At 38.2% G+C, this 24,302-nt stretch overlaps 1 protein-coding gene across 1 annotated transcript in view; it reads left to right on the forward strand.

Moving 5' to 3' along the window:
- DBX2 (developing brain homeobox 2) overlaps positions 1 to 21,284 on the forward strand; it is a 41,994-nt gene extending 20,710 nt beyond the window's left edge. Inside the window, exons 3-4 of the mRNA XM_007179222.3 lie at positions 12,525 to 12,712; positions 18,880 to 21,284. Coding sequence (XP_007179284.1) covers positions 12,525 to 12,712; positions 18,880 to 19,212 — 521 coding nt within the window. The 3' untranslated portion in view covers positions 19,213 to 21,284. The remainder of the gene's footprint in view (positions 1 to 12,524; positions 12,713 to 18,879) is intronic.
- The last annotated feature ends 3,018 nt before the right edge of the window (positions 21,285 to 24,302 follow it).

A 24,302-nucleotide genomic window follows, 5' to 3' on the forward strand; every position in this document is an offset into this window, starting at 1 on the left:
CAAAAATTAAGAGAATTCAGCACCTCCAAACCAGCTTTACAACAAATGCAAAAGGAACTTCTCTAGGCAGGAAACACAAGAGAAGAAAAAGACCTACAAAAACAAACCCAAAGCAATTAAGAAAATGGTAATAGGAACATACATATCGATAATTACCTTAAATGTAAATGGATTAAATGCTCCAACTAAAAGACATAGACTGGCTGAATAGATACAAAAACAAGATGCATATATATGCTGTCTACAAGAGACCCACTTCAGACTTAAGGACATATACAGACTGAAAGTGAGGGGATGGGAAAAGATATTCCATGCAAGTGGAAATCACAAGAAAGCTGGAGTAGCAATTCTCATATCAGACAAAATAGACTTTAAAATAAAGACTATTACAAGAGACAAAGAAGGACACTACATAATGATCAAGGGATCAATCCAATAAGAAGATAAAACAATTGTAAATATTTATGCACCCAATATAAGAGCACCTCAATACATAAGACAAATGCTAACAGCCATAAAAGGGGAAATTGACAGTAACACAGTCATAGTAGGGGACTTTTAACACCCCACATTCACCAATGGACAGTTCATCCAAAATGAAAATAAATAAGGAAACACAAGCTTTAAATGATACATTAAACAAGATGGACTTCATTGATATTTATAGGGCATTCCATCCAAAAACAACAGAATACACTTTCTTCTCAAGTGCTCATGGAACACTCTCCATGATAGACCATATCTTGGGTCACAAATCAAGCCTCGGTAAACTTCAGAAAATTGAAATCATATCAAGTATCTTTTCCGACCCCAACACTATGAGACTAAATATCAATTACAGGAAAAAACCTAAAAAATACAAACACATGGAGGCTAAACAATATGCTACTAAATAACTAAGAGATCACTGAAGAAATCAAACAGGAAATCAAAAAATACCTAGAAACAAATGACAATGAAAACAGGATGACCCAAAACCTGTGGGATGCAAGAAAAGCAGTTCTAAGAGGGAAGTTTATAGCAAACTTCAGGAAACAAGAAAAATCTCAAATGAACAAACTAACCTTACACCTAAAGCAATTAAAGCAAGAAGAACAAAAAATACCCAAAGTTAGCAGAAGGAAAGAAATCAGAAAGATCAGAAATAAATGAAAAAGAAATGAATAAAACAATACCAAAGATCAATAAAACTGGGGCTTCCCTGGTGGCGCAGTGGCTGAGAATCTGCCTGCCAATGCAGGGGACACGGGTTCAAGCCCTGGTCTGGGAAGATCCCACATGCCGCGGAGCAACTAGGCCTGTGAGCCACAATTACTGAGCCTGCGCGTCTGGAGCCTGTGCTCCGCAAGAAGAGAGGCCGCAATAATGAGAGGCCCACACACCGCGATGAAGAGTGACCCCCACTTGCCGCAACTAGAGAAAGCCCTCGCACAGAAACAAAGACCCAACACAGCCATAAATAAATAAATAAATAAATAAATAAACCCAAAGTTTAAAAAAAAAATCAATAAAACTAAAAGCTGGTTCTTTGAGAAGATAAACAAAATTGATAAACCATTAGCCAGACTCATCAAGAAAAAAAAGGGGAAGACTCAAATCAACAGAATTAGAAATGAAAAAGAAGTAACAGCTGACACTGCAGAAGTATAAGGGATCATGAGAGATTACTAGAAGCAACTATATGCCAGTAAAATGCACAACCTGGAAGAAATGGACAAATTTGTATAAAAACACAACCTTCTGAAACTGAAACAGGAAGAAATAGAAAATATAAACAGACCAATCACAAGCACTGAAATTGAGGCTGTGATTAAAAATCTCCAACAAACAAAAACCCAGGACCAGATGGATTCACAGGTGAATTCTATCAAACATTTAGAGAAGAGTTAACACCTATCCTTCTCAAACTCTTCCAAAATATAGCAGAGGGAGGAACACTCCCAAACTCATTCTTCGAGGCCACCATCACCCTGATACCAAAACAAGACAAAGATGTCACAAACAAAGAAAACTACAGGCCAATATCTCTGATGAGCATAGATGCAAAAGTCCTCAACAAAATGCTAACAATCAGAATCCAACAGCACATTAAAAGGATCATATACCATGATCAAGTGGGGTTTTTCCCAGAGATGAAAGGATTCTTCAATATATGCAAATCAATCAGTGTGATACACCATATTAACACATTGAACGATAAAAATCGTATGATAATCTCAATAGATGCAGAAAAGGCTTTTGACAAAATTCAACACCCATTTATGATAACCCTCCAGAAAGTAGGCATAGAGGGACCCTACCTCAACATAATAAAGGCCATATATGACAAACACACAGCCAACATCGTTCTCAATGGTGAAAAACTGAAACCACTTCCTCTAAGATCAGGAACAAGACAAGGTTGCCCACTCTCACCACTGTTATTCAACATAGTTTTGGAAGTTTTAGCCACAGCAATCAGAGAAGAAAAAGAAATAAAAGGAATCCAAATTGGAAAAGAAGAAGTAAAACTGTCACTGTTTTCAGATGACATGATACTATACATAGAGAATCCTAAAGATGTTACCAGAAAACTACTAGAGCTAATCAATGAATGTGGGAGAGTAGCAGGATACACAATTAAAGCACAGAAATCTTTTGCATTCCTATACATTAATGATGAAAAATCTGAAAGAGAAATTAAGGAAACACTCCCATTTACCATTGCAACAAAAATAATAAAATACCTTGGAATAAACCTACCTAGGGAGAGAAAAGACCTGTATGCAAAATTATAAGACACTGATGAAAGAAATTAAAGGTGATACAAACAGATGGAGAGATATACCATGTTCTTGGATTGGAAGAATCAACACTGTGAAAATGACTATCCTACCCAAAGCAATCTACAGATTCAGTGCAATCCTTATCAAAATACCAAGGCATTTTTCACAGAACTAGAAGAAAAAATTATACAATTTGTATGGAAACACAAAAGACCCCGAATAGCCAAAGCAATCTTGAGAAAGAAAAATGGAGCTGGAGGAATCAGGCTCCTGGACTTCAGACTATACTACGAAGCTACAGTAATCAAGACAGTATGGTACTAGCACAAAAACAGAAATATAGATCAATGGAACAGGATAGAAAGCCCAGAGATAAACCCATGCACATATGGTCACCTTATCTTTGATAAAGGAGGCAAGAGTATACAATGGAGAAAAGATAGCCTCTTCAATAAGTGGTGCTGGGTAAACTGGACAGCTACATGTAAAAGAGTGAAATTAGAACACTTCCTAACACCATACACAAAAGTAAACTCAAAATGGATTAAAGACCTAAATGTAAGGCCAGACACCGTCAAACTCTTAGAGGAAAACATAGACAGAACACTCTATGACATAAATCACAGCAAGATCCTTTTTGACCCACCTGCTAGAGAAATGGAAATAAACACAAAAATAAACAAATGGGACCTAATGAAATGTAAAAGCTTTTGCATAGCAAAGGAAACCATAAAGAAGACGAAAAGACAACCCTCAGAATGGGAGAAAATATTTGCCAATGAATCAACGGACAAAGGATTAATCTCCAAAATGTACAATCAGCTTATGCAGCTCAATATCAAAAAAACAAACAGCCCAATCCAAAAATGGGCAGAAGACCTAAATAGACATTTCTCCAAAGAAGATATACAGATTACCAACAAACACATGAAAAGCTGCTCAACATCACAGTCATTAGAGAAATGCAAATGGAAACTACAATGAGGTATCACTTCACACTGGTCAGAATGGCCATCATCAAAAAATCTACAAACAATGCTGGAGAGGGTGTGGAGAAAAGGGAACCCTCTTGTACTGTTGGTGTGAATGTAAATTGATACAGCCACTATGGAGAACAGTATGGAGGTTCCTTAAAAAACTAAAAATAGAACTACCATACAACACAGCAATCCCACTACTGGGCATATACTCTGAGAAAACCGTAATTCAAAAAGAGTCATGTACTGCAATGTTCATTGCATCACTATTTACAATAGCCAGGACATGGAAGCAACCAAAGTGTCCATCAACAGGTGAATGGATAAAGAGCACATATATACAATGGAATATTACTCAGCCATAAAAGGAAACAAAATTGAGTTATTTGTAGTGTGGTGGATGGATGTAGAGTCTGTCATACAGAGTGAAGTAAGTCAGAAAGAGAAAAACAAATACTGTATATTAACACATATATATGGAATCTAAAGAAAATAAAAAAGGTTCTGATGAACCTAGGGGCAGGACAGGAGTAAAGACACAGATATAGAGAATGGACTTGACATGCAGAGGGGGAAGGGTAAGCTGGGACGAAGTGAGAGGGTACATTGACATATATACACTACCAAATGTAAAATACATAGCTAGTGGGAAGCAGCCGCATAGCACAGGGAGATGAGCTCTGTGCTTTGTGAACACCTAGAGGGGTGGGATAGGGAGGGTAGGAGGGAGACGCAAGGGAGCGGGGATATGGGGATATACGTATGCATATAGTTGATTCACTTTGTTACACAGCAGAAACTAATGCAACATTGTAAAGCAATTATACTCCAATAAAGATGTTTAAAAAAAAAACACTAGAAAAAATAAATAAATAAATAAAATAAAACAGCATAGAGATGCCACAAGTGTTCTTAATAAATGTTGGTGTCTCATTAGTGATAAATCTGAATGAATTTCTTATTTTCTTATTTGTGATGTTCACTGTATTGGCAGCAAATAATAATGAAATGGTGGATTTAGGCTTTCAATTAAGAATATTACATAAATAATCATGATACCAAGGAACAGTTAATAAGACTTACAACTGCCTGGTAAGCTTTTTAATTTAAGGCATTTACTAGATTTTCTTTTCTTCTTTTTTTTTAATAATAAGAATGATTTTATGCCCAAGCATTTAAGTTTTTTTGCATTTGTACGAAAGAAGGAAAATGAACTGTTGAAGTAATTTTGTATTTCAGTTCGGATAGCCAAAATTATGGTTTATACTAAAAATTTTAATAGATGAAATCAATGGCCCTCATCATTGTTTCACAATATTGACTTCACTCTTTCTAAAAAGTGTAGGATTAGAGCAACACATTCTTAGCTAGCAAGTGAAATATCATTTTGACTGTTTACATGATTCACTTGTTTAAAATTGATTTAGTTTTTCTTGTTAACCTTTTAGATTTATGATTTACTTGTGGCAGTGTGGAAACAATCATTCATCTGGTGCCCTTCTCACATATAATAAATAGTTTAATAGGCTATTTAAGCACAATCCTTACAGTGGGGAAAAATTTAAAGGCAGTGGTAAAAGTTCTTCTCTCCCCCAAAGCAGTGTAAGGAAAATCTTTGATAGTATATCCATAAGGTTCTTTTCGAAATAACATACTTCCTAAAATGAGATGGAGAGTTGTAGAAGTTATGCAGAGAATGACCTTAAGAAAAAGACTACATGAAAATGTATAGGAGTCTTAATTTTGTAGAATAGCTAATTGAATTAATGAGATAATTATTTCGTTTTGTCTTTGAGTACCCAACTTGAGTTTGACCTTTCAAGAATTTTATGCATTAAAAGACAAAGTTTAAATTTGGAGCAGCATTATAAAAATATGAGTGAGGAAATATTCTTCTGGGATAAATTGCTCTCCCTTTTTCTTGGGACGTGAACTTAGATTCTGCATTTTGAGATCATTTTATTATCTTCCCTTTCTCATTAAAACTTAAAAGAACATAGAATACTCTCCAAATTTGAATTTAGGATTTTGTTGAAGGCAGCAGGGAAAGGACCTTATTTTTATTACTGTAGGTTCGTCCTATGAGTGACACTGTCAAAGGTGGCAGTGCTCTGATGGGTCTTCTTACCACCTGACCTGGATATTTCCTGCTCTCAGCTGGAGCAGTGAGTGGGCTTAGGGAACTGATCAAGACCTATGGAAATCCATAAAAGGCTGCCTGAGAGCTTCTTTTATAAGGATTTATCTTTAGAACTCTAAGATTTTCAGAGGGATGCAGCATTTTGTGCTAACAGAGAAAGAAGCCTAATTATTGTGGTGAAAACATAATTGTGTTTGTGTGATAAGTTGAACATAGGTTTTGACTTCTCAATAGTGAAGGGAGATAAATGACACTTGGTCAACCAGGAAGAAAGTTTAAAGGAGTCAGAGACTCGAAGACAATAGATTTTCCAAGTTGATGGCTCTATTCAGCAGTTCCACAGAGGCAGTGAAAGTATTCGAGGGTCGTTCCTGGAATGGGGTTCCCTTTCTCCCCAAATGTTCATTAAGTAGTAGTAGTAGCCTACCCTGGGGTAGATAGAGGCCTGTCTACTGCTGTGTTTCTCTGTTGCTCTTCGCTGCCCCCCACCCCGTACTGTATCATTCACACACAGCACACCTCCGTTCCAAATGCCCTTCACAAGGCTCACTGCACACAGGGATTCCCAGGGGGTTGTGGTACATGGGGGCTGTCTCAGGATGCAGGGAATTAGGCCTTTGTAAACTTTTCTATACTAGGTCATTCTGCCATTTTAATGACTCTCCCCACCTCCCGACCTCTTTCCCGGCACCTTGGTAATTTTGACAATCTTTGGTATAATTTTAAAGAGCATTGATTGGCCTCACTCTGCTTGGGTGTATGACCTCAACTGCACAACTTATCTTTCCAGAGCCTCAGTTTCTTCCTGTGGAAAATGGGGATGATAATATGTACCTCTGGGGATTATGGTAAAGATTTCATGCCATGCTGCCTGTCGTTGGCACATACATCAGCACACGTTGAGCCCCAAATATATATGGAAGCCACATTATAAAATAATGATATTCGCAAATTAGCAGAGCCTATAGCACCTTGAATTGGTGGCCCTGGATTTTAAAGTGTCTTTTCTACTGCATGCCTTAAACTCTGTCCCTGTTCATTGTTATTTTTATATTATTTATTTATTTACTTTTGTCCCCTGTAAGTTTCCATATAAATCAGACTTTTGCCTTGAATTTAGGAATAATCAGAGGTATTTGTTGCTTACAACTTTTCAGTAGCTTCTGAGAGATGTTTGAATTACCAACAAGTTCTTGAAGTCACTATGTTTGTTTTGCAGGTGTAACTGAGCCCATATTCCTAGATTTAGAAGGTAGGAAGATGGTGTAGGCTCATCAGTAGTTTATGGTTAGATCCAGAGACAGCCCACAGAAGGCTCATGGGGGGGACAAGGAGAGGAGCATCAGTGGTAGAAGTAACATCTTGTCACATGCTTCTTGTAGGAAACTGAGCCACATCCGTTTATGAAAACAAGCGCAATTTGTGTATTGAGAGCAATGCTAAGAGAAACCAGGCAACTAGCAAAGAAAGGAAGAACGGAATATTCTTTATCTTTGCCATGGTTTTTGCTTGTTCAGTGGTTGTATTCGTGTTTGTTATAGGGCACCGAATCCCGAAGATCAGACCCAGGAGTTAACCCTCTGACCCTCACAACCACTCCAGCTGTGTCTTTCAGAGATTGCGGTCTGCTTTGTGTGCATGACCCTTCAATGTTAGCTTTTACCATGTTGGTGAGAATTATTTATCTGTAGATCCCCTTGATGGGACTCTTCTTTCTCTTCACTTAAACATAACTCAATAGGAAAACCTGTAGGTTCCTATTAAAAGTCTTAGGGGCATTTAAATGTGTTACCCCATTGTTTTATGTAAACATGTAGATCTTGGTGAAGAAGGGGTGAAAATGAGTAAAATCATGATCCCTATTTATAAAACCTCGGCTTAGAAAAAAATGTAGGCAGATTTTTTTTTTTTAAAAACTAGCTTTATTGGTCCAAAAATTTGTTTGTATTTCTATACAGATTTAAAAAGTTATATTATAAAATAGATAACCCACAAGGACCTACTGTATAGCACAGGGAACTATATATACTCAGTATTTTGTAATAACCTATAAGGGAAAAGAATCTGAAAAAGACTATATATAACTGAATCACTGTGCTGTACACCTGAAACTAACACAACATTGTAAATGAACTATACTTCAATAAGAACAAAATAAAATTATTTTAAAAAGTAAAAAGTTGTATTAGCTCAAAAACTATTGGCCTTTCTAAAATACTAAGCTGGTCAAGTCCTTGAAAGGCTTTCCTCTGTGGCAAATTATCCCTTAGATTTGTTTCAGTCACCCCTGGCCCTAATCTACCTCCCAACTAATGTCCTGTGTTCTTCCCGCTCATCTCCTGCAGTCTGGAAGTTCCAAGCTGTGTGAGATTCCTAGATGTACCACGTTTCACACTTGTCCTCACCCCACTCATGCGTCTGCAAATGTCAGTTCCTCTCTCTGCCCGCCTTTGTCAAGATTGCCAGCAAGAGGAATTGCTAGTCTTCTGGCAGGTCTTCTCTCTCAGGACTCACTCTGTTGGCCTCCAAGACTAAGTGGCTTCTCATCTGGTGCTTAAAAGCTTCCTATGTGGTGGTCTGCGGGTGTTTATCTCACTTGTACCCTGGCTGTCTCTATTCTTCTTGGACCTCTCCTTATCAGCTGTGAGCATCCGTGAAGGATGGAGTGGATTCATTTTCAGTTGTCACTCAGCGACGACTCAATCACTTGGCCAGATTACTCCCCAAAAGGTTACTACAACGTTTGCTTGTCTTCCTTAGAAAACTGAGCCAGACTTAAAATGTAGAGTGGAGGTGAATTATTTGTCCATAACTCTACAACAGTAGCCTATCTTAGTGGGGTTTTTATTGCCTTTCAGTCTTTTTTCTCTGCATTTTTACTTAGTTGTGAGCATAGTATGTATCTTAAATATCATACATATTATAATGGTTTTTGTTTGTTTGTTTGTTTGTTTTGCTGCTGCCTGATCTTCCTAGTCCTGATCTTTAGTGGTTCTTTAAAATTTCACCTAGTAGATATAGCATAATGTGCTTATGCATTTCTTTACCTTTGGATATTTCTTTCCTAACTTTTAATACATATGGCTGTAATAATGGTAGATCGTATACAGTTACAAATTAAGAATTCCAGATCAAAATATGAAGTGAGAAGGGCATGCTGGAATCTGAGGACGCTGTTAGCAGGCTGTATAGGAGATGCTGTATGGTCCAGGCTCACAGACTGACCCAGGACAGGGAGCAGAAGCCCATAGACACAGACAGGAGCTCTGGCTATGCTTATAAATGTTTCTTTCTTCCCATTCTTGACCCACCAAGAAACAGTGTGGGGAAGCATAGGAAGCAGCCAAGAATTTGGATTCAGAAGGTCTTGCTACCCCTGAGATCTGTGTCCTTTGTGCTGCTTTGGATCTTCACTGCTCTGAACACTTCTTCGTCTGTACAGAGGATGTCTGTGGCATATGATTCTTATAAGAATAAAATGAAATCCAACAGGGGCAAGTGAAATAGATTTGAGGGATCCTTATTGTGGGCTAGGCACTGGAAATTTTTTGTGCTATTTCATCAAATCCTTAAAGAAACTTTGTAAAATAAACTGAAAGAGTAACTCACTCCAAGTGCTGAGATCCAAACCCAGTTCTTCCATCCTCCAGAGACTTTTGTCCTGAGGCTTCCTAGAGAGACACCATCTCAACAGATGAATCTGTGATCTGAAATAATGCAGAAGGGCCAATTCCATGGTCTCTGTACAGAGGATAGTTCAGAGAAGAAAAGCATTTATAAAGATATGAACATATTGAGATGTTTATACTATTGTTATTATTGACAAATATTGCATAAAACTATTCAAATCTCTGAGAAAGAAATAGTGAATCCAGGTGCCAAAGCCTGACTTCAAGATATGACCTCGGTGTGAGAGAGGCAAAAATAATTGGTTCTGTAGATGGAGAATTAACCAAGATCCCATGAGAGGATGAATGGGAAGGGCATCGGTAAAAGTAGACTTTTGTAAAGAACTGGGCTTGATTACATCCCAGGGGCTCTGGCATTTCTATGGAGATGCAGGTGTTACAGACCTGGAAGAAAGAGGGAGAGGCCAGTAGTTCTGGGAATGTCAGGATGAATCAGAATGAGGCACAACCCAGAGCTGAGAGACTAGCTGGGAGATGTCTACAATCTTTTAAACAAATAGGAAGGGAAACTATTATATTACAGGGTAAAATTGACAAGATTTATCCGTTTATTGACATTTTTCTTCTAAAATACAAGTCAGATTGTGTCAGTCCAGTGTAGGGTTAAGAGCATTTGTTTTGGAATCAGTATTCCTGGGTTTGAAGCCCTAGCCATGTGACCTTGGACAAAGTTCCGTAAGCTACCTAAGCTTCTTTCTATTCATCTGTGAAATGGGAAGAATAATAGTAGCATTCATGGCATAGATAGGTTGGGAGGATTAAATGAAATAATGCATGTCAGCGGCTTAACGTAGTAAGTATGAGTACAGAGGAAGTGCTCAGTGTAGGTTTATTATTATCATGTCACACCCTGCTTAAACATATTCTATTGGTCTTCACTAACTATTGGGTAATGTTCCAAACCCTTGTAGTCCTCTATGGTCTGGCTCAATTCTACTCCATAATCTCTGTGCCAGGGGTCTAGATGTCTTCAAGAGCCTGTCAGATAAGAAGCAAGTTAGGTGAGGCTATGGCAAGCTGGGGACCACATGCTCCATCTAAAGGGGGCACCTGCCACTCACTATGGTAGCTCTTTGCTTTATGGGAAGGTGAGCCTAGTGTGGTTACCTTTGAAGAGATGTTAGAAACCTGGACTTCATATGAAACCTCCCAGTTATTCAATGTGAACAACTAAATCAGAATTTTTAACCGACACTCTAAACAAAGCCCATCTGCAGGCTGGATACGGTTGCCAGCTTGCATCTGTTTCATGCCCTTCCAAGGCCTTGCAGACTGCTTACTTTTCCTTGGAGAGACTTTATTCCTTTGTGCTTTAGTGCTTTGAGACATGGTAGTCACTCTGCCTGGATTGGCCTTGGTTCTTTCTCTCTGGAACTGAATTGTCCTTTTAGACTTGACTCAACCTAACTATTTTCTCGAACTCATCACTTCCTTTTTTGTGATGCCAGAGCATTGTAGGGATCATTCTATTTCAGTACTGAAGACATGCATTTGCTTCTTTATTTAGAAATAATTATTAAGCACCAAAATGCATACCAGATACAGTCATAAACTGGAGTCCCTGCTCCCCTGGTGCCTGTATTCTGGAGTGATGTTCATGTATTGGACCTCCCATGAGAAGGTGAACTCCTTGAGGGCAGGGACCATGTGCTGTTTGTCTGGTTTCCTCAGCAGATACCCAGCATATTAGTGTCCTCTTGCTGCTGTAACAAATGTCCACAAACCTCATGTCTTAAAACAATACAAGCTTATTATCGTACAGTTATAGAGGTCAGAAGCCTGAAATGGGTCTCACTGAACTAAAATCAATGTGTCAGCAGGACTACATTTCTTCTGGAGGCTCTAGGGGAGAATCTGTTTCCTTGCCTTTCCAGTTTCTAGTGCATTTCTTGGCTCATGGCCCCTTCCTCCATCTTCAAAGGAAGAAGTGTAGCATCTTCAAAACTATCACTATGACTTCCTTTTTTGGTCTCCCTCTTCCAGTTATAAGGACCCTTGTGATTACATTGGGCCTACCTGGATACTCCAGGATACTCTCCTAACCTCAAGTTCAGCTGATTAGCAACTGTAATTCCATTTGCAACCTTAATTACCCCTTGCCATATAATGTAATATGTTCACAGGCTCTGAGGATTAGGACATGGGCATCTTTGGAAAGGACATTATTCTTCCTACCACAGCTTGGAAGCTGAATAAATGAATAGCGAATGATGAATGAAACTCACAGAGGGTGGGAACCAGTGTTGTGCTAGCCGTAGAAAGGCAGAAAAAGTAGTAAATGTCTCTGCCCTGAAGGGGTTGATGATCAACTGAATCAGGGAGGGGGTGATTGGAGGTCTTCCAAACCTTCCTTCTCAGTTTAAACATCTCTGACTCTTGCAAGCTTTCCCTGACATCCCAGATGAAGATTAAGCCCATCGTTCTGTGCTCCCAGTGCACCCTCTCTTTAGGAATACTTCATCACACTCGTGATGCTGGTTCAATAAATGCCTCCCACTTGATTTTATAGGTAATGAGTACGATAAAACATATGTCTTATTTCTCAGTGTGTAGTATTGAGAGGAGTGCCTGGCATATGGTAAGTGTTCAACAGTTTGAGACAATAAATGAATGAATAAATAAATGAAGAATTAGAGAAAAATTAAGTATTTAAACCACCTACTAGTTCTGCATTGGAGCTTTGTAACCTGGGACCATGGACTTTCTGACATGGCATGCAAAATTGGGAAGGCAAGCATATGTACTTTTTTTTCCCAATGGGGAGCAAAGAACATTTATCAGATTCTCAGTGGAGTCCATGACCAAAAAAAGGTTAAGAAGCTCTCTAAATGTGCAGAGTTCAGAGATGAGATAATTTGGCCATGGTACAGAGAAGGAGGATATTGTCATGGAAAAGACAGATGGAATTCTCCATACAACTAATGGGGCCTTTTGTATCTTTTCTCCCCTCTAGGAGAAGAGAGTGTGCTTCCTCTTCTGACACAGGAATCTAATTCCAAAGCTCGGAGGGGTATTTTAAGAAGAGCTGTCTTTTCTGAGGACCAGAGAAAGGCTCTGGAGAAAATGTTTCAGAAGCAGAAATATATCAGCAAAACAGACCGAAAGAAACTTGCCGTCAACTTGGGACTAAAGGAATCACAGGTACTAATGAGCAGGAAGATATCTACTGCTCCTGATTTCTGAAGGAATCCAATGATATCCATTCGTTTGGTAACTATTTGTTGTAGTAGGCATAGCACTGGACCCTGAAGCATTATTGAAATGACTTTCATAATTTTTTTAGTGGGTGGAAATATATGTCACAATTCCTATTTGGAAATCGGTCCCTTTGCTGAAGAAGTCTAGGTTTTCGCCTGATTAATTCTTCCCAAATGAAGAGAAAAGCGAAGGCTTGTGGCATCTACATCATTACATTGTTTGCTCTGTTTTCAGGGAAACAGGTTACATAATTGCCTTCAAAAGCAGGAACCAATTTTCCTGTCTTTTTCTTCATTTCCAGTCCAAAATCAAGGCATGAATGGGTGACTCATAAATACCTCTTTATAGATTGCATTATTTTGCACTGTGGGCTATGTCAAGTACAGTCAAGTAGTTTAACATTTGCAACCTTTACAAACCTTTCTTGTACAATGATATTTCATATAATTTTGAAAGAGACTTTCTGGCCTTTTGGGAAGTGCAGCATACTCCATTTAAAGATTGGCCTACTTATAAACAATTAACAGTATAAGGCACTAGCATTTTCCTATTTAATCCTTCTTATAATCACCATATGAAATATCCCCATTTTCTAGATGAGGAAATGTAGAGAGGTAAACAGAGGTCCAGTGTCACAGAGTGAAGCTGCTTTGGAACTGGGCTCCCACCCCAGGCAATCTGACTGGAGTTTGCATTCTCTTTAACCTGGAGCCACCATGTACAGTTGTGCAGGATGTTCACTGCACAAGGGCATTTGGCTAAGAGGGATGGCAGCAACTGAAATGCAGCAGGTACTCTGCTTGTCAAACTGACTTTCCAGGTGCAAGGCTCCTTCCACCTGGAATTTTTGAATCAGCATAAAGGCATTAAAGTGCTAGCAGAGGCTCTGTGTTAACCACCATGCTCTACTATACTTCCCTCAATACAAATGACCTGGTTTCTAACTTTGGATGTTATTAGACCAGTTATTTTTGGATGAAACCCTTCTTAACCTTGCTTCCTTTCCCTAGGGAAGTGATCTGTCCCCCTGTCCCCTGACTTTTTATAGTCGTAGGAAGCAGTACGAGGTTTGGTAGAGGATAATTGGCCTAGATCAGCCAGTCTGTGCTTTCCTCGTGTGTGGGACTAATGAGCCCATAACCTTAATTCACTGCTCTGTGCCTCAGTTTCTCACTTTAAAAACAGGCTCAAATATAGGAATTCTGTCTATGTCACAGAGCAATTTTGTGTCTCTGACAGACAAATCAATAGGTATATCTTGATGGTCTATTGTGTGTAAGACACTGTGCTAGGTAAGAGGGAATATTGATAAATACTGATTAAGATAACACTCCTTGCACCCCAGGAATTTATACAACCAACTGGGAAAACAAAGCAGAAGCTCATGAACAGTTAGATAACAATATAAGACATTAATATAGGAAACAGCCCCTGGTAGGTTAGATATACTGCCAAATAAAGGAGCTAGATCAGTGGTTCTCCTAGAACTTATGTATCTCTCTGGAGCCTTACACTAATCCCCATCTCTGGAAAGGATGGTCATAGAACTGGTTCCTGTGCCCCTGGGGAGTCTAGTGATGGGAATTACCTGATCCTCAGAGGAATTGCTGGGCCTGAGAGAGGATCACGTGGGGGGCTCAGTGGGCCTGGCCTGCATCGCATTGGTATGGATAAGACACACCAGAGTCAGAGGGGAGAAAGTGTGCAGGTTTGGGAGGCTGGGGGCTTCTGGTTGAGTTGGAACTTGAGGTAGGTGTTAAAAGATCAAAAGTGGCTAGGGGGCTTCCCTGGTGGCGCAGTGGTTGAGAATCTGCCTGCTAATGCAGGGGACACGGGTTCGAGCCCTGGTCTGGGAAGATCCCACATGCCGTGGAGCAACTAGGCCCGTGAGCCACAACTACTGAGCCTGCGCGTCTGGAGCCTGTGCTCCGCAACAAGAGAGGCCGCGATAGTGAGAGGCCCGCGCACTGCGATGAAGAGTGGCCCTCGCTTGCCACAACTAGAGAAAGCCCTCGCACAGAAACGAAGACCCAACACAGCCAAAAATAAATTAATAAATTAATTAAAAAAAAAAAAAAAGTGGCTAGGATTGATCTGACAGTGCTCTGAGAAAGTGTGAAAGTCCGTGATAGTACATAGCATCTTCTTTACAATGAACTGTTGAAAAGGGAATGCAGCAAGCCTATTAAGGAATATTTATGAGGGCATGACCATAATACTTCCACTCTGAGATAACAACTGTTTCCATATTTGTATGTTATCTCCCAGTTGTTTTCCATAGGCACATGGTTTTACATAGTCAATTATATCGTTTTTAAAATTCAAGTGCCTCAGGAATGAACGCTTTTTACCTTATTGAATTTGGCGAACAACTCGGAAGTAATTTAACGTTTTCTTATTTGCATGTACACTATATCTAATTACACAGTTACTACATGGTATTTATTACGGTAAATTCAAACAAAAGGGAGATTGGTAAAGTTAAAAAAGAAAACATATCTGTTCCCTTTCTAATCCAACTCCCTGGTTACTACTGTCATTTATATATGGCTCTTGTTTGAGTTTATCGACATATCATGTATTATTTTTAAAATAAACTTATATGTGTGTCATATATGCACAAACGTATAAAAACACAGATACTTTCATAATGACTACTCTGTGCCCTTACATTTGATGTTATTTACAGATAATAAAAGTAGCGACTTTTGCTATTTCTGTTTTACAAATGAAGAAGCTGAGACCTAGAATCGTGTATATAATTTTAAATAAAAATGGCATCACACTCCGCATATATTTTAACATTTTCTGAAGGATAATACAAATCACTTGTGTAACCAGCACGCAGCTCAAGAGGTAGAACATTACCACCGGGCCAGGAGCCCCCTGCGTGCCCTCTCCCAGTCAATACCTGCTCCTTCCTGACTTTGAACAGCATAGATTAGTTTTGCCTGTTTTTGTGCTTTATATAGATAGGATCACTCAGTACATTTTCTATGGCTTCTTTCACTTACCATATGTTTGCAAGATTCATCCATGTGGCTGTGTTGTAGCAGTAGCTCATTTACATTCATTGCTGTGTAGTATTACATGGTGTACCAGGGTTTATCCATTCTAATGGTGGGCGTTTGGATTGTTCCCATTTTTTGGCTATTATGATTAATGCTGCTGACAATGAGTATTGTTTTGCACTTTGCTTTTTTTTCCCCCACTCAAATGTCATGGGATACATCCTTCCATGTCTGCATACACATTTACTTCATTCTTTTTTAGTGAGTGTCTCAGAGCAGACCATTACATGGATATACTGTAATTCACTTAGCCATCCTCAGCTTTAAGTTACTTCCTAGTTTTTACTGTTGCATATCTTTATGCACTTTAAAAATATTTCTGTAAGATAGGGAACTAGGAGTCGGATTTATAAGTTAAAGTTTATGTACATTTTAAGTTGTGATCAATTTAAAAATTCCTTTCCAAATATTGTATCAAGATATTGAATTATATCAAATTTTACTCTTACTAATAAACAGTCCTTTTTTTGCAATGCCTCCACTATTTAAATTTTTGAAAATGTTGCCAACCTCATGGGCAGTTGTATTTGTTATTTTTTCCTAATTATCAGAACTTGGGAATCTTTTAATCACTTTACTGGTCATTTTTCATCTGAATTTAACCTTTTCATGGCTGCACCATTTTTTTTTTCTATTGTCTTTTTGTTGATAGATATGCAGCAATTATTTTGGCTGTTAATCAAAATATTTGGAATATTATGGTTTGTAACATTTTCCTGTTAACAGCTGTCACAAAAATCCCCTCCAAGTTTGTGGCTTTTTTTTTATTGTGGTAAAATACACATAACATAAAACTTACCATTTTAACCTTTTTGAAGTATACGATTCAGTGGCATTAAGTACATTCACCTTGTTATGCAACCATCACCACCATGCCTCTCCAGAACTTTTTTCATTTCTCGAAACTGAAACTCTGCACCCGTTAAACAATGACTCCCCATTCCTCCCTCCCCCCAGGCATGAGGCAACCACCATCCTACTTTCTGTCTCTGTGAATTTGACTACTCCAGGCACCTCATACGAGTGGAATCATACTGTATTTGTCCTTCTGTGACTGGAATATCTCACAAGGCATAAATTAGTCTTCAAGTTTCATCCATGGTGTAGCATGTGTCAGAATTTCCTTCCTTTTTAAGACTGAATAATATTCAATTGTATGTATATACCACATTTTGTTTATTCATTCATCCATCAGTGGACACTTGGGTTGGGTTGCTTCCACCTTTTAACTAATATGAATAATGCTACTGTAAGCATTGTGTGTACAAATATCTCCTTGAGTCCCTGCTTTTAATTCTTTTGGGTAGTTTGTGGCTTTTTCATATGCTTGTGGCATCTTTATTTGTACAAAAATTTCTCTTTTTTTAATGTAGTCAGATCTAGTTTTCCCTTTGTAGACTTATTTTTTTATGTCATGCTTAAGAAAACATTCATCTGCCCAAGAATGTAATGATCATCTCTTATATTTTCTTCTAGAATTTTTATAGTTTTGTATTTATGTTTAGCTGTTTAATCCATCTGGAATTTGTTTTTGTATTTGTTGAGAGGTAGAAATTTTATTTTATGATTTTTCCCAAATATGTACATTTGTCCCAATACCACTGATTGGGAAGAAACTCCTTTCATGATTTTTTTAAATTGAGATATTACTCAAAAAATTTCTAGATATACAGAAAAGCTAAGAGGAGAAGAAAATAATTAATGTGATGAGAAAGGCAAAAATCACTAATGGCAACAAATAACTGTCTTGGTGAAAACCCGTTAGAAATAGTTGGCAGGCATTCTGGGAGTAAATGCCTACTGCAAATAATAAATGAGTTTGTGAACAGAAGCAAATGCTCTGCTATGTATGCATTAGGACTGGTTTCTTGTGAAAAGCCTGAATCACAGGATTACAGCTGAGATGGCAGTCTTTCGGACTCAACTGCCTGTGGTAGGTTTCTTTTGTAGCCATTTTGGACATTGCCCATCACGTTGAAAGAATGAAAGAATTGTTTTGCCGATCTGGAAAGACCATCTCAGGTAGAATTTTTTACTTCATTGGGAGAAATATCTGGTTGGTACACTTTAATAATTACTTCTTTAGGTAAAAATTTTCCAGTTTTTGTTTTAAAAATAGAAAGCTACTAAAAAAGGGTGCAATGTAATGCACAGGAAAGCAATGTGATTGGCTTTTAAGCTATCAGGAAACCAGTTGTGAAGTTTCGTGCTCAGGCACAGTTGACTACACAGTCAGAGGGAGGTTAGTAGTAAAGAGAGACTCAAGTGGGGTGGGGGAAGGTATGGCTCAAATTAGAAACTACCATCATAAGCACTTTTAGGTTAATTACAATCAATTGTTATTTATTGAGCCTAATTCTTCGAGTTTGATAAATCCTGGAAGTACTAGAACTTGGACATTGTATAAAGCTTGCAATTTATCCAAGCATTATAAAACGTAATCTTAATTTAGTCTCCAGAAGTTTCTGATGATGTCTGAATGTTTATAAGAGCCTCAGCGCTGGAGTGGGACTGTCACGGATTCTAGCCTAAATGCTTCTATTTTACTAGCTATGTGACCTTGAACTGGTTCATTGCATTGAACCTCAGTTTTCTTATGTGTGAAGAAATAAGGACTTCTTGCAGTCATTGTGAGGATCAAATTGTATAATCCACGATGAGTGCCTGGCCTGACACCTGGCACAAAATAAACGCTCAGATGCTATTACTAGTCAATAACATTTCCTTTGGATAAATAATTTAGCACAGACTAAATGAGGTTTTAAAATATCGAAGAGAGTTAAATCAGTCTTGAAAGATGTCTGACTTTCAGGATGTCACCAGCTTACCACAGTTGTTTTGTTTCATAAGTGTGTGGAGATGCTGTACTAAAGTAATTTCTCAGATATTTCTGAAGTAAAAAGCCACAAGGACTTTGCTAGGCTGGCTCTCAGGATAAGGTATTCTATGGAAGGCACAGTGGAAGAAATTACAGTTTAAAATGCCAAAGTGAAGTAACGTGATGTCAGTGATCATTTTGTCCGATTACTTTCTCAATAGGTGAAAATCTGGTTTCAGAACAGAAGGATGAAATGGCGGAATTCCAAAGAAAAGGAAGTGCTTTCCAACAGGTGCATCCAAGAAGTAGTCCTTCAAGAGGACCCCCTCTCACGATCTGCTCTGGGTTTCCCTTCTCCATGTCCTTCACTCTGGGAAATCTCCCAACAGCACTCGAGTCCAAGATGGAGGGAGAATTCACCAGTACCTTCAGAGAGACTAATCTTGGAGAGTCCAGGGGCATTGGCCCCAGAAGCAAAGTCACTGCAAGGTGCCTTGTATTTGTGTTCTGAAGAGGATGCCAGAGACAAGGGTGTACTTACTGGCTCAGTGTGAATGGAAGCATTCTGCCACGTTAACATAAAGAACAGTTAACTATTAATGTTTGGACTGTTAAGCCTGCTAGCTTGTATCTCATCAGTGCCTAAAACCTAACACCTTTGGAGTGAAGCATGGACTAATGTTTTAGGAAACCCTCTCCAGTGTTCTCTTATTTGGGTCCTAGACTCAGACTTAATTTGTAAGTGGAACAGAATCTCCCAGAAAGTACGATGGAACTGAAAAGAACGAGAATAATGGTCAGCTCAGTCCTTGCTCTGAATATGTGTATATATGCGTGTGTCTCTATGTGTATATATATAAATAGTCATCAAAATACATTAGTAGAAATTAGTTTCTCTCTAAATAGTGCATTGAGCAAATTCACTTTTATATGAAGAAAAACCAACGATGACTGAATGTTTTTAATTTTTTGAAAATTATGTGAAATTTGGACTTCAGTACAAATTTTCATATCAAAAGAACATTTTTTAAAAACTCTCTACTTTCTGGTTTCTTTCAGTATCCAGATGTAAATGATTTTTAACAACTTAGCTCAGAGATCCTAATCAAATGAGCCACTGTTAGATACATGCACTGAAAGTATATATTTAAAATTAATCCAACAAGCAACTAGAAGAATTTCTGAATGTAACTGTTAGTATCTTTAATTTCCAAGGCTCTGGACTTTATCAGGCCATCAGTGAGGGAGGGACCCATTTAACTAATGATTATCATTTGATCTCTTTTCTGTAAGGATGGGCCTTAATCAGGGTCTGCCAAATAAAATGCCTTTAAGGGCCTGTCAGGTAAATAGAGGGCATGACTCACCTAAAGATATTTGAGTTTAATAATTTTTAAAATACTGTGTTGGCCAAACAAAACATCTGTGCCAAGCGGTTTGTGACCTCCAGCCAAGACTTAAAGAAGTGTCACAGTTCTTAAAATGTTCCCAACTGGGCTTCAAAACCCGATACTGATGAGATCTATAGTGATTTCTGTTTGCACTTCTAGTTATAGACTCAATTTTCCATTTAGGTGGTATGCAGTATATATTAGGTTATTTTTTATGTATTAACAAAAACATCAGCACAGATGTTTTATGTTTTTTGAGTACTCTGAAATAGTATTATTATAAAATTGCATTTCTGGTAACGATTTGCTTAGTTCATCTAGAATTTTTTATTCCAGGTCCAAGAAAAAATTATGTTTCACTTTGAAGGAAATGAGGCAGAAAAAGGAAATGATGTGGTTTTGAACTAGGTTGTTATTAATCTGTGAGCAAGAAACATTAGTAGAAGTTCATGATGTGGAATTTTGTTAGTGAGAAAGCTGCATAAAGAGAGTAGCTTCTAATTTGCTTACGTTCTTAGCTATAGACTTTGAGGGTTTAGAGTTTTAGCAAAGGTAATATTTCAGATGATAATGGTTTTTGTCAACACCAGGGCATTATTTTGTATGAATGGAACTTGATTTGGTGTGTGCTAGCTTATGTCTTTATCACAAGGTCAAAAATCATCTCAGAAGAAGATTGTCTCAGTCCCTCTTTGTGGGAAGCAGAGGCAGGGATCTGCCGACAACAATTTAAATTTTAAAACCTGTCTTAAAATGATTTATGATACGGTTTCTTTTCTTTGTATAACGTTAACCTCATTTACATTTATCAGGTCCTTTCTGTGTGCTGGAGACTGCTAATAAGCCTTTAATGTGGATTAACTCATTTAATCCTCATGACAATAACCCTATGAAGTATAGAGACTATTATTATTAGGATTCTTGTTACTCAGACAAGGGACCCAGACCAGTATGGTTAGGGTGATTTGCCCAAGGTACTGAGGGTAATAAATGGGATTTGACCCCTGGCAGTCAAGTTTCAGCTCTTGAAATCTAACCAACCATGCGGGGGTGTATACCACTGTGAATGTATTCACCCAGCTGTTGGATGCATTGTAAGACATCCATTTTGAGGATTGCAGAGAAATTTATTAAAGAAATTCAGAAGCACGTTGTACTTTATAATCTCTTACTTGGGGAATGATTTTCTCTTCAGTATCTTCTTTATTAATTTTGAAGTTTTGGGAAAGTAAAGAATCACAAAAGTCTTCAACTTTGAAGTCTCTGTAGAGAATAGTCACTCAGGAGTGTTTTAAGTATGAAATGGAAGTGTATTTTTCTATCACTTGTTGCTAGAAATCATAGACTGCTTATCTATGGTCAATGTTTCTTGAGAATAACTTGAAAATCAAATGAGAGAAACCTGCGTCTTGGCCATCCGATTACCCAGATTTTAGAAGTGGGCTACTTGGTGCTTAAATGATCTTCCCCCAGGGTTTCATCTCAAGCTCTGAGACACAGCGGAGGCTTCTCTCTGTATGATTGGCCTGATAATCGTATACACAGATACATCTTTTAATTGGTTTCTACCTCAGAATGTGTTAAAGGCTTAGGAAAAGTACATCTTGGATGAATATATTAGGGGTACTTAGGAAACACACACAAACACATGCACATGGTCCACAGGCATATGCTTGCTGTGCCTTGACTTTGCCTTCATTTACCCAAATTGTTAGAGAGAAGTGCTGAGCTTCATATGCTAATTGACAAGAGTCTCCTTTCCCCTTTAACTTGTGCTTTACCAACGCTCCCTCCACCTACAGTGTTCTTACACGTGTATTTCCTTCTGTTTTCTAAATGCAGACTCCTTTTCTCCAAGTGATCACACATGAGTATGTTTTCTGTCTGCTTTCCAGACTAACACTACTCTAGAAAGCACCAGGACCATATAAGCCTGCAGGCAAAAGTGTTTAAAATTTTTTAAAAGATATTGTCTAATTATCTTAGGTGGAAGAGAAGGAAAAAAATGGTGAACACCATCCTTCAGCTTTTATACTGGAAAATATTTTAGAACGCTAAGTATAAAGGGTTGGAAGTATATAACCAGGTTTGGAATGGTCACTGGATCTGGAGACAGTGAGGCCACGATCACTGATGTTTAAAAGGCAACTCTGTTTTCTTAGTAATGAAGTGGTTTGAATGGGGAACCTAATTATTCAGTCTAGTGGTTCACAGTCTTTAAAAATGCATACCCTTGGGACTTCCCTGGTGGTCCAGCAGTTAAGACTCTGCACTCCCGATGCAGAGGGCCCGGGTTTGATCCCTGGTCAGGGAACTAGATCCCACATGCATGCCGCAACTAAGAGCCTGCATGCCACAACTGAAAAAAAAAAAAAGAAAGATCCTGCACGCTGCAGCTAAGACCTGGCACAGCCAAATAAATAAATATTTAAAAAAAAAAAAATCCGTACCCTTGAACATGGCATACCTTCCAGCCAGTTTTGGGTATGTGCTCAGATTTGGCATATACCTCATAATACTCTTCAGCACACACACCTCCCACTCCACCCCCTTAGAATCATACATATACTTCTTTTCACTTTTCAAATATAAAAGCATAATTAACCATAAACCACATATGTCCTTTCTGGCCCCCTTCGTTCCCCATTCTGATGCATCTTTTGCAAAGGTACATACTCCCCAGCTTGCTCCGCCACCGATTCCTTGATGACCAGTGATTTCGTCAAGTTCCGCTGGCTTTTCATAAAACAAAGCTCATTCCACTGCGCTGGTAAGCTTGTTAGACACTGCCTCCGCACTCTTTTGAAATCCACAAAAATATTTTTTCTTTCTGGATCTCAACACTTCTTAGGCATTATGTGTGAGGCACTGTCCTAGGCTCTATGTAAACAAATATGAGGGAGAGCATGGTCCTTGCCCTTAAGGAACTTATGATCTAGTCTTCTTGCCAAACTATTTTTGAAATAGTCCGTGTTACCAGTGACTGGATCCAGTAAATTTGGGGTAAAAAATAATCTAACATCCTCCAAAACCCTATCTATCCATTTGCAGTGGTGGTGGTGGATTGGGGGGTGATTACTGAGTGCTCCATTTTTCAGAAAAATACAAGCTATTTGGCATTGCTGATTTTCTGTGCTCTCTCCCCTCCATTTAGGCCACAATTGGTCCCAAGAGGAGTCAAAAAGAGTCTAAGGAAAGAATATAGTGACTTTTTTGTTCATAGTGCACCCTACCCTCTACTTTCGTCTTTCTACCTTCCCAGCCTCAGATCAACTTGCAACCATGGTGAGTGGTTAAGAGCGAAGAAAAAGCAAATAACGCAAGTGGGAGGAAATCAGGATGATGAATATTCTTGATTATATACGGAAAATCTTGCAGAATTAATTTATATACTTTATAAACCAGTTCTTAAATAAGCAAATACCTTAAGGACAAAGTACTAGCCCCCCAAAGATGGTTCTTAGCTTCCAGCTGTTAGTTGGGTTCCATTACATTAGTATTTTTGGTTATAAAAGCTATACATGCTCATTATTAAGAAACACTTGAAAATGTAGCTAACAAAGAAAAATTCATGTGTAATTCTGCCATCTGGAGATAGCCAATTTAGCTCTTGTGAAAATTTTTCACTTTTGAATGTATGTGTATGTAAATGTGTATGTCTAAACAAATTTGGATCCTAGTGTATATCTAGTTTATCCTCTTTTTTTTTTTTTACTTAGCTTTATAGAGAGTATTTTCCCATGCTATTAAAAATTCTTTAAACTGGTTATGACAGCTGCATAATATTATTTCTTTGTAACTCCTTCATTTCTTGAGGTGGACCAGAGGATGGGGCCAGGAGATGGTAGGTCATGGGAAGAATGATCATGGGCTCCTGTATCAAAAATTTACTTAAGAAAAACAATCTGACGCTTGTTATTTCTTTTAACTAAATGAAAGCCCAGCAAACATTAGATGTAGAATGAAAATTGAGGAAGTTTGGGCTTATACTTTCAGTGGTATTGAATATCAAGGAATATCAAATATACTAACTGGAGAGCCTCTTCCAAAAATCCACCATGAAATTTATCAAAACATCCCCCATCCATTCAAAATCCAAGGGAGTGTATACACATGGATTTCAGTACGTAGCCAGCAGCAAATATAACTAGTATAGGGTAATAGTCTGCCTCTCTTTAATTGTGCTTTATGGTCACATTAATACATTAGTTAGCTTTTTCAGGTACATATTTTTGTTCACAACATGGGCAGAA

This window comes from Balaenoptera acutorostrata, chromosome 11 (genome assembly GCF_949987535.1).
Source record: "Balaenoptera acutorostrata chromosome 11, mBalAcu1.1, whole genome shotgun sequence".
NCBI classification, from domain to species: domain Eukaryota; kingdom Metazoa; phylum Chordata; class Mammalia; order Artiodactyla; family Balaenopteridae; genus Balaenoptera; species Balaenoptera acutorostrata.